The sequence below is a fragment of the Aethalodelphis obliquidens genome, unplaced genomic scaffold (genome assembly GCF_003676395.1).
Source record: "Aethalodelphis obliquidens isolate GAN/ISIS:26980383/991018 unplaced genomic scaffold, ASM367639v1 scaffold20, whole genome shotgun sequence".
In the NCBI taxonomy this organism is placed as follows: domain Eukaryota; kingdom Metazoa; phylum Chordata; class Mammalia; order Artiodactyla; family Delphinidae; genus Aethalodelphis; species Aethalodelphis obliquidens.
Window position 1 is genome coordinate 11,992,835 of NW_020837964.1, and position 12,003 is coordinate 12,004,837.

At 41.7% G+C, this 12,003-nt stretch overlaps 1 protein-coding gene across 1 annotated transcript; it reads right to left on the minus strand.

Annotated features, from left to right (window-relative positions):
• Positions 1-4,335: 4,335 nt before the first annotated feature.
• On the minus strand, positions 4,336-11,984 carry TERF2IP (TERF2 interacting protein). Its single transcript, XM_027119219.1, has 3 exons — positions 11,283-11,984; positions 6,864-6,988; positions 4,336-5,555 (listed from the first exon to the last, which is right to left on the minus strand). Exons 1-3 carry the CDS (start codon positions 11,956-11,958, stop codon positions 5,160-5,162), a joined length of 1,197 nt encoding a protein of 398 aa, XP_026975020.1. The 5' UTR covers positions 11,959-11,984; the 3' UTR covers positions 4,336-5,159.
• Positions 11,985-12,003: the final 19 nt, after the last annotated feature.

Sequence of the window (12,003 nt, forward strand, 5' to 3'; positions counted from 1 at the left end):
AGGGTTTAAACTGGGAACTAGATACTACCTCAGCATCCATCATTACGGGAATGATTAAATGGATTTGGACAAATCCATAATACTGAGTAATCTTCACTTAGAAGTGTATTTTTACTTTGACTATTTAAAACATACAAAAAATTACAAGGAAATTATAATAGCAATACCATATCATCACTGAACATAGTCTAATGATGCTAATATTTCCACTTTTTTAGTTTTTTGTATATATTTGCATATATGTATATATATATATGTCCATAATATTTCTTCTCTTATTATAAATACATTATACGTTCATCTAAAACCTGGGATAACCATTCTCATTCTCAGTCTTCCCCCCTCTTTTGAAAAGGTAAATTCTGAAAACAGATTTTGGTACATGTGGGTTTACCTTGGCAATAAAAATGTCTTTAAAAAATATCACTTCTGGGCTTCCCTGGTGGCACAGTGGTTGAGAGTCCACCTGCCGATGCAGGGGACACGAGTTCGTGCCCCAGTCTGGGAAGATCCCACATGCCGCGGAGCAGCTGGGCCCGTGAGCCATGGCCACTGAGCCTGCGCATCCAAGAGCCTGTGCTCCGCAACGGGAGAGGCCACAACAGTGAGAGGCCCGCGTACCGCAAAAAAAAAAAGAAAAAAAAAATCACTTCTTTGTTCATTTTATTAATTTGCTTTCTGTTTTGTCATATTTGCTTTGTTTACTTTCCATATGAAGGTGTTGAAAGAAGATCAGTACGCATACCATCTAGTTCTACAAAGATACCAGTTTTGCACAAATATAGTCGTGAGGTGGACATCCTTCTGGTATCTGGGTGTGTTACATGCAAGAGTTCTCTAGATGTTTATACACTGAAGCACAAGTGCCAGAATATTCCAACATCAGTATTTATGGCCAAATAACACTCAGCACAAGTTATTTTTCCTAATATGAGCTGTATCTTCATTAACCACTTAGGGAAATAAAAGTCACATGCGTATGTGCAGGTATTAGTGGCACAAATCTACAAAAAGAATCTGATATATTTAACAGTGTTGATACCATGCCTAGTTTGATTTTTAAATTTCTCCCCCACATGATTCTCATGTGGTCAGAGATGAGAGGTCCTAGTATCTTTCCTGTACTTCAAACACATACGTGGACAGAGTTCTCCAACTTATAAAAACAAGTCTGATTATTTGTGAAGGGAAAACTATACATTTGTGTCTATAATCTACTTCTTCATTTATATGCATATCTGTATCTCCATGTTTATATGTATGGATCTATGTAAATATATTATCTATTGTTCATCTACATTGTCTCTACAGCTCCCCTCCATACTCTTTATGCCTATCTCTACATCTACACATCTAACTATAGCCTCTGGAGGGAGACAGATGGGATGACCTTCTCTAGAGAAATAGGTAAATTTTCACTTCTGAAGCAAGCAGTGGGATTAAGTCTCTAGAGAAAAAGGTAAGGAACAGTATCTGACCAAGAGAACCACGTTGACCAGTTCAGAATCTCCTGCAAGTCAAATGTCCCTTTCATGGATTGGGTGACCAGACATCCTATTCTTATAACAGATTGAGGTGACCATGAATGTGCACTGGGCTCACAGCCAGTGGAGGCCTTAAAGGCTGTCATGGTTGAGGCCTCTACAGCCTGAAAGCAGGGCTGAGAACATGGATCCTGCAGGGTGGCAAGTCCAGTGGACCTTGCTTGGTGCCCACGGCTGGAGCATCTGATTGCCCCATCCCAGCTCTGCCTCCAATAAAAGGCACCTGCCCTCTTCCTAGAGGCCCCTTGGGTCCCAACAACCTGGTCCCTTAGTTCTTGGACCCCTTGGGGCTGAAAACCTTTGGACGGGAGGGTCCGTGGATGAGGTCACGCATCTCGCAGGCCAGTCCTGGTCCAGGTTGTGTCCACTGTTTGGGTGATGGCCAAAGTGCAGACTTCACCTCTGGAGCAGAAATCACTGTATATCCTCTGGAGGGGGCATTGGGGATTTAGTCACTAGCTGTGCTGCCTGCTCCTGGGTAGAATATTCTTGCCCCTGAAGAAGGTGACTCGTCCGTACAATGGAAGTTCTTAGCAGACCCTAAACTCCCTGACTTTTATTTGGGTATACACCCTCCCCTTTCAGGCCACATTCCCAGGGAAGGATACACAATCCGCAGCCCAAGGAGTATAGTTCTTAATCACTCTCAGTCAATTTCATTTACCCTGCAGAGAGGTGGAGTTAGGAAGGGGCACGTGTCACAATTCTGGCCAGTGAGATGTCTATGAGGGGCTTCTGAGAAAGGCTGCCCACCAATAAAGGAGACACTTAGGAGGAAACCCTCCCTCTTCAGCTGTTGGAGCTGTAGCTGCCACCTTTCAACCACAAGGGGAGAAGCTGACAGAACACGTTAAGGATGGCAGAGCAGAAAACTAGAACCTTAAAGCCACCCAACCTCAGGGCTTCTTGTTATATATACAAAATATAAATCCCCTTATTTATTAAAGTCCTTTAGAGTTAGGTTTTCTGTTACGTTCAATGAAATACACCTTATTGCTATAGCCAGGTAGGCATATGATTCAGCCAAAAGCATTAGTCCAAAAGCAAGAGGATCAGAACAATTCAAACAGCAGCTTCAATTTTTAAAACTCAACTGCACCCACTTAAACGGAATAGGGAACAGAGGAAAATAATGAATAGCCTCATTGTTGCAGAGAAAGAGAAGACAGAATGTTTCTGCCACTAATGAAGTTATGGAGGTTATTTAAGGTCTAGAAAAATTTCAAAAGCTGGAGTAAGGGGGAGCCAAGAGGGAATAGTGAGGAAGGCCTAGAACTCAAGAGCTAAAATGAGTAAGAAATAACATATCCCACATCATAAGCAGAAAAGCCAAACTCACGAAGTCAAGGAAAGAAAACCCAAAGAACAAGAATCTGGCAGCACAAAGCAGAAGTATCTCAATTCAAGACTTCAACTGCTGGTCTCTGGAGTAGATACAGCCATAGCTCAATGCCATTAACCATTAAGATCCAACTCATTTTCCTTGCTTAGTTTTGTGCTCCCCAAAATATTTCTGATAATTTGTTTCCCCACATATATCCCAGCCCAAGAGATGAAATGACCAGAGAAATTACAAAACCAGATATTTGAAAATTACTGGTTTATAATGAGCACTAGAAGTTGGTGTGTGTTTAGATTTAAACATGTCTTCTGGGAGTCTGGGTATAATAAATCAGACCCTTTTGCACATGACTGACAAAACTGGAATTTCTAGCTCTGTAAAGCCAATAGGCTATGGTAACTTTATTGAGATACAGACATGCTAGATGACATTTCCATTTCATATCTAAAGCAATGATTTTCAACCACTCTAGGGTCACATCACAATGGAGGAGAACCCATTTTAAACAAATATCCACCACCCAACCCCTCCCAAGCCCCATTTAAGAATCACTACTGTGGGGACCTCCCTCGTGGTCCAGAGGTTAAGACTCCATGCTTCCACTGCAGGGGGCGTGGGTTCAATCCCTGGTCAAGGAACTAAGATCCCACATGCCGTGCACCACAGCCAAAAAAAAAAGAAACACTACTGTAGTGAGCTACGTTTACTGCTGGGTGTGTGTTGTATCCTTTCAACATTCTAAGGAGGAGTAAAAGGTTAAATGCATTGCTTTAGGCTGGGTTCTCCCAGAAGCAGACTCTAAGGAAAAAATGTGAATTTAACTGATGATTCCAGGATGCACTAGTAGGGAAGTGGGTATGTAAAATAAGAGGAGGTCTATGCAGGTGCATTCATACCACTGTGGGCAACTATGCTTTCTTCTACTGGCGGCCTCGGATGGTATGGGATAACTCCACTCGGGTAACTCAAATATTCAGCTGTCAGTTCTCTGGTGAGCAAGGAAGCTGGGATGCATCCTCTGATTCCTATTCACCATTAGCTGAAAGCTGCTCTCACGGGCATTAACTCCACAGCACTTCAAGCAGAGAGGGAGCCTTAGGAAGGTGATTGCAGTAGGACTCCTGATGGTGGCAAGTGCTGGAATGGTGAGTGCTCAGGCATTTGGGACAGGCACTGACACCTTCTATTACACACCGGATGGTTCCTTATTGGCTTCTCTTCCCTTTTGACTCTCAGCAGTTCACCTTGTTATGCTATCTTTCACAGTCCCTGACACAGATCTTCTCTTTGCTCCACCCAGAAGAAACAGTTTCTTTCTAATAACCCATTAGTTTTAAATGGAACTCTTTATTAGTTCTAATTACTAAGAGCCAAAAATGTTAGTTCCTTTATGGTTTTTATACCTAAAAGGTTTTGTGAACACAATCAAAGAAAACACTTTGTGGAGACTCAAATACAAAGTTCTATTTATTTTCAATAATGAAATCAACACAACAAAGAGGAATTAATCCTCTAATTTTTAAATCTAACACTATTCTTAGCACAAAACTATCCTCAATAAATAAAAACACATTCCTAGTAACCAAGTAAGACTTTTCCCAAGACTCTCTAAATTTTTGTGTTTTAAACAAAACTGGATGGTAGATAAAGAAACACATGGTAGAGACTTAACTGACACAGACTTGAAGAAAAGAACAGCCAACGAACAGGCTCCCCAAATATAAGTTGGCAAAAGGAATATGGGGTTTTCAAAGCAGCCCAGAAATCAGAGTTCACTGGGGGATGCAAGGGTTTGGGACAGTCCATGTTCAAAGGCCTTGTAATTAAATCTTTCCACATTCCTAGATTCTTGATTTGGAATCTATCATAATCTAGAGAAGCTTCTGCCAAAGGATAGGAGGCTCTTTATTTATGCTTTCTGAAACAACCCATCTAACTTTCCGCCTTTGACTTTGTCACTAGCTCCTCTCACCAATACAGCAGGGATTCCATTCCAGAAAGCGGTTATTACTATGTAAACCAACCTCTCTGTTTTTGATTTTCCTTGTACAAACACATTGATACTGCCAGGAACAGCTCTAAATATATCCAATTTCTTTTATTTTCATCCTCCAACTTTGCTTGGCTACAAAATCTAGGACTCACAGAGCAACAATAGCATTGGTCAAAAGATGAGTGTCAGTTCCAATGTAAAAATCTCTGAAGTTCAATAGTCACAAAAAAAATTTTTAATGCCTTATGTGCCAAACCTTTTTTTTTCATTATCTTGCCAATTATTTCTTTCGGAATTCAATCCTCCGAGCTACATTCTGAGCACCAAATTTTTTGACCAGTGCATCTCGGGTACCCTCATCATCTTTTTGCAAATCTAAGTCATCCTGTCGGGACCAAATGGGATACCCATCAGCCCTCTGACCAGACTCTAAAAAGGAGGAAGTAGCCTCCAGCTCACCACTATTTTTTAGGAAGGCCTGTGTAACTGTTGACAGATCCAAGTTAAACTTTTCCATTAACTGCCGGATGATCTTAATGGCAGCTCCCACCTCTGGTGCGGAAACTTTTTCTTCTTCTTCTTCCTCATCAGGCTGTGTTTCTGAGTCCTCCTCAGGTGTGGGTGGATCATCATCACACATTGTTATATGTATTTCAAAATCAGGGCTCTCATCCACCTAGAGAAAGTGATGAATATGACCAGTTACTAATTACCAAGTCATGAATACTTACTCTTAAAATATCTGGTCTCTCCCAGCTACCACTTCCTTGCCCTTTTCACCCCAATCACACTGGACTTCCTTCAGTTCCTCTTATGTGCTATGTTCCTTCTTACATTTACTCATGTTGGATGTGTGCATATGTGTATGTATGTGTATATATATGTATGTATATGATAGGGTAAGGAGAAGTGTGAGTGTGGATGGAGTGTGTGTGTGTGTGTGTATGCATGTGTACATATGTACGTACGTGTATGTATATGGTATTCCAACAGAACATTAGAAGCTACACTGAATGTGAAAAATAAATGTTATGTGCATACACATATATGTATACACATGTATGCACTAGATTATTTGTTAAAAATTTGACTTCACTCTCAGATTGTAAGCTCCATAGGGCAGGAAATGTTATGTTTTGCTCATCACTATATCCCCAGTGCCTACCAATGCCTTCACATGGTAAGTACTCAAAAAACATTGCTGTATGAATATATGAGGGTCTCCACACTACACTATATTTAGGCACGTTACGAAGCGTGTTATATGAGAGGAGACCTATGTAGGCCATGTTTGAGAGTTGTTGAGAGTATTTGAAAGTTTACGGAAAATGAACCAACTTTAAATTAAATGAACTTTAAATTATTTTCCTGTTTTAGACTGATACATAACCATTTTTCTTAGTGTTAGTAAGAAAAGTTAATTAACAAGATCCTTTTTCTTAGAGAAGATATGCACATATAATTTGGATTTTTTTATTACTCATTATTTTATGGTTGCCTTTCTCTATAACTATGATTAAATATGGGATTCCAACAAAGTTTTAGAACTTAACTGAATATGGAAGAGCTAAAAAATTCTAAAAAAGCTCTAAGTATACAAAGAGCTAAAATTGCTTGATAAAAAATTAACCTCTTTAAAAAATTACTTTTACCTGAGAATAAAAACATTTTAAAAAGATAAATCCGCAAACTTAACTTAGAAAAACTTACAGATGAAAGTACTCAAAGTAAGATGCTTTATACTGCTTAAAAATAATTCTCCCCCATCTTTCTCCCTCCCCTCCTCCTTAAATCATCCTACCAAAAACTAAAAGTACATGCCCAGAACCTTGATCAGTCTCACCTTCCATTTTCCTCCTCCATCTTGAATTTCTCTCTTACCTTTCTGGGCCTCAGGTATATAAAAAGAACAGATGGGAAGACCAATTTCAAAGGAGGAGAATGGACATAGGAAAAAAACATGAGTTAAATCTAGTTAACATACCACAATCTCTTCAAACTCCCGGGTGGCTTCTACAAGCATCTTTTTGACTGCTTCTTCATTCTCCTTGATCTCTTCCTTTTCAAATTCTTCTTCAGGCAAGTCTGGAGTTCTCTTATTCTGTGGTTCTATTAAACAGAACAGCACCAGATTAGAATTAGCCTTTTTTACAGAAACCAAAAATATAGTAAATGCTCTGTGAGCTCTGGGCCAGAAGTGAGCCTGCACTTTTTTCCTATTAGAAAATATGTTTTTGATCAGAAGGGTAAGAAAAATATGACATGCATGTTCAATAATTTCTACTCTTGCTTCTGAAAAGTTGTACAATAAAAATGGTGGTAATTTTCCTAGGTTCTGATACGTAAAATAAAAATACTCTTCAAGTTTAATTCATTTTTCGCTTTGTATTTATAGATCTTGCAAATTAACAAAACTGTGCCATAAATTGGGTTGTCTGGGAAGTAGGTTCTGAGATGGAGATTAACAGGTAAGGTGTTGATTAAGGAGTGTTCACTGGGCAGAAAGAAGCTGAGAGCTGTGAGAGTTCCAACAAGGCCGCAACTGAAACCATGTAGAAGTCTGGAGCTAGGAAGGCCCTACAGAGTTGACCAAGTTGGGGCAAAGGAGCCAAGATGTTATTTTAACCGCGCATAGATTAGTCATTGGATGCTAGCCTAGAATGACAGAACCTTGGGTAAGGCAGTTCTCCCAGGGGAAGATAGATCTGGGGGTCTACCACAATCCACCACATACAATCTACAGAAAGGAGAGCCTCCTAAAGCTAAACATCCTCCTATTTCCCTTTTAGTCTTTGTTCTCTGAGGACTTAACTCTGCTATTTTCCACTTAACAAAGACTGACTACTAAGGGGCAACACGAGAGAGATTTTTTGTGATGGAATTGTTCTGTATCCTGATTTTGGTGGTTACATCACCATCTGTACATGTGTTAAAACACCTAACTGGAAAACTGTATGGCAGTTTCTTAAAATATTAAACATATAATCACCATATGATCCAGCAATTCCACTTCTGAGAATACACCCAAAAAAAAAAGCAGGGTTTCAAACAGGTATTAGTAACCCATACTACAGCAGCATTATTCACAATATCCAAGATGTGGAAACACTAGGAACAAAATTCTCACACATGTTGCAACATGGGTTGGTGTTTAATAGGTACAAATTTCAGTTCTGGAAGACGAAAATGTTCTAGAGATGGATCGTGGTGATGACTGCATCACAATGTGAACATACTTAGTGCTACTGAACTAAACACTTAAAAACAGCTAAAATGGTATATTTTATCTAATATATATTCTACCACAATAAAAAAAATTTAAATATATAACTGTACACCAAAATAAGTCAATTTTATTTTACATAAAATTTTAAAAAGAAGCCTTACATTTTAGAGATACTTGCTGAAACTGATAAAAAAAAAATGGGATAATGCCTGGCACTGGCTTCAAAATAATCCCAGAAGTCAGGATGAAAGGTGTAGATGAAAAAACTGGCCACAAACTATAATCAGGTGAAGTTGGGTGATGGGTACGTGCATTATACTATTCTCTTTCTACTTCTGTAAATGTTTGAAATTTTCCATAATAAAAAGTGTAAACAAATTATGGCTCACATAATGAAACACAATGCAATGAACAAGAAAGGAATGAAGCAAACAATGAGCAGACACACAAAAGCTTCAAGATCTATTAAGTTAAAAAAAGAAAGCAAACTGCAGAACAAACTTCTGTCTAGTGTGCTAGTGTTACTATGAGCAAAAAGGACACAAACGGGACAACAACAGTGGTTGCCTCTGGGAGAGGAAGCGGGGGAAGGGGTATGGAGCAGTGAGACTCACTTTTCACTATGTACTCTTTTACACTTGGAGTATATCTGAGGATAAATTCCTAGAGGCAATAATTACCATGTTTAAGGGAACATGTATTTTAAATGTCGTCAGATGGTGTCAAAATTCCTTCCAAAGAAATTGCACCGATTTCCTTCTATTAATAATGTAGGAGTGTACTTGTTTTCATATACCTCGTTAACTCTGGGTATTACCCATTTTGTTAGTTATTGCCAATCTAACTGATAAAATATGACATTGCCTTGCTCTGATCTACTTTTCTAAAAAACACACCAGACACACTTATTTCAGTTTCCATGGGCAGAAGTCCAGGCATGGCTTGTACTGGTCCTCTGCTCAGGGTGTAATTTTTTGTTTGTGGGGCTGCGCCTTATGGCAAGGGGGGGGGGGGAATCTTAGTTCCCTGACCAGGAATCGAACCGTGCGCCCTGCAGTGGAATCACGGACTCTTAACCACTGGCCAGCCAAGGAAGTCCCCTCAGGGTCTAATTTATTTTTATTCAGTAACAATATTTCTGCATTTGTTTATTTGCCATTTATCTATTTCCTTTTCTGGAAACTTCCTGTTCCATTTCCTTTGCTCACTTTTCTACTAGTTTTTCTTTTACTTACTAACTTCTACAAGCTCTTTGGATATTAAGGAAACTCACTCTGTTGCAACGTATTGAAAATACTTTTCCAGTTTGCCCTCTGACTTTATTTATCATGAGAAGCTTTAAATTTTAAGTAATCAAATATATAAAGTTTTTTCTTAGTCTTCCTGGTTTCAGAACTATCAACATGTAACTATTAAAAGGGATATTCGAGGACTTCCCTACTGGCGCAGTGGTTAAGAATCCGCCTGCCAATGAGTGCACACGGGTTCAAGCCCTGGTCGGGGAACATCCCACATGCCCCAGCAATGAGAAGCCTGCGCACAGCAATGAAGAGTAGCCCCCACCCTCCGAAACTAGAGAAAGCCCACGTGCAGCAACAAAGACCCAACGCAGCCAAAAATAAATAATAAAATAAAATTAATTAATTCAAAATAAATAAATAAAATTTTAAAATAAAAAGGATACTCGGGAATTCCCTGGCAGTCCAGTGGTTAAGACTCTGTGCTTTCACTGCCTTGGGCCTGGGTTTGACCCCTGGTCAGGGAACCCTGCAAGCCGCGGCCAAAAAAAAAACCCACAAAAAACAAAAAAGGATACTCATCCACATTTTCTCCTGGTCATTTTATGATTTTAATTTTTACATTTAAATGCCTGAATATCAAAACACTGAGTAGGGTGAATCCAGCTTAATTTTGTCCCAAGTTCCAATTGGTCTACCAGCCATCTCCACACCACTGATTTAAAATCAGGGCCCTACATGATCTCCTTCACCCACACACACAGCCCAGTCTCTCCAAGAATTCTCCCTCTTGCTTCCTCCATCCCAGCCACACAGGTCTCTGTTGCTCCAAGAACACACCAGCTATACTCCACCTCAGGACCTTTGTACTTAATACTCCCTAAGCCTGAAATACTTTCTCAGATAACCAACTGCTGAGTTCTTTCATTTCCTCTGGTCTCTGCTCAAGCATCAGCTTACAGTAGTGACCTTCCCTTCTCATCCTGTAGAAAACCTCCTCCTCTCCGGCCCTTACCCTGATTTATTTTTTTCTGTAGCACTTCCCGCTGCCCAGCTAGCATTTTAAACTCCATGACTGAAGGGAGTTTTATTTACTGTTATATCCCAGCAGGATAAAGGTCTGGCACTCAAACATCTGTTGAATGAATGAATCTCAAATGTCACTTTTACCAAAAACAAAATTCCTACTAAGCATACTGAATAGGATTAACAGATTTGCCTTCCCAGATTTCAACTGTTATGCAGAATAGCCACATAAGGAAAGAGAAGCTGAGGAAGCAGCATGACTCTTTAAACAAAAGGGTCTGTCAGTTTACGCTGTCAATACCCGTTTTATCAGAAGTGAAGCATCTCAACAGCTATGCACTGTGTCCTAACCGGCCCTGAATCCCAATATTCTGTTCAACTGCGTTAGAAATACACTTCACCTGAGCGAAACGTGGAAACGACTTCCCACTGAGAACCTTCTTATGTGAATATGCAGCCATTTAAGCCAAGAAATTAAAATAAGCTGGTCTGGCAGGCATGGCTTTAAAACGTCTTATACTGAATGTACCTGAATACACAAGAACTATTTTTTAAAACGAGTCTGGGAAATCTCTTAAAAGATACCCAAGAAGCTGGTTCCCCGTCGTCTCTGGGGGGGGGGGGGAACTAGGTAGCTGGTGGGAAAGGAAAGGGGGGAGAATTTTCCACATACTCTTTCTGCACCTTTTGAATATCGGACCATGCCAATACCCCAGTTATTGGAAAAGTGAATTAAGAGAGACCTTAGAAAACGGCGCAATATTACCCGGATGTCAAAGGGGGGGTGAGGAGGGGGCTGGACGATGCTCCCCCAAGACGCCAACATGGACGCCCAACAGAAGAGGAAAGAGGCCGACGCCCCCGCCTCACACAGGGGACAGCAGAGGGCTCGCGCGTTCGCAGCAAGCCTCACCCCCGCTATCAGCATCCTCGGGGTCTTGCTCAGTTTTCCGCTTGAGTTTCTGGGAGGAGGGGCTCACTGGGGCCTCCCCCAACAGGTACTTATGCTCCTGGCCCCGCAGGCGCTTGAGGTAGCGGTCCTTCATGGACTGCCACGAGTGCTGGGTGAGCGAGCTCTTCTCCATCGCTTTCCACAAGGCGTTGCCGGTGACGGAGCTGGGCGAGCGGGCATGTTCCTTCACGTACGTCAAGATGGCCACGTCGTCCGCGTCCGTGAAGACGATCCGCCCCGCGTGCGGCTGCAGCTCGGGCTCCGTGGAGGCGGCGCCCCCAGCCTGAGCCCCGGGCTTCGTCTCTGGGGCCTGGTCGGCCCCTAGAGCCGGGCCCAACCGGTAGGCCTCCAGCTCGAGCCTCTCGTTGCGCTCCACGCAGTCCAGGATGTACTGCGTAGAAATGAAGTCGCCCGAGGCCTCGGCCGCCGCCTCCCCGGGCTGAGCCAGCAGCACGGCCCCAGGCTCCTGCACGCGACACAAGGTGCCGCCGCCGTGCAGGATGAGCGTCGAGAGCCGGCGCTTCGCCGGGCTGGGACGCACGTAGAAGGACATGGAGCTGCCATCCTCCCTCACGAATAGAGTCGAGGAATGGGTTGGCCCATTGGGGTCTTTGCCCAAATCCATCGCCTCAGCCATAGCTCACGCCGAGCACCAGAAGAAGGTGCCGTCTTGCCAACGCGC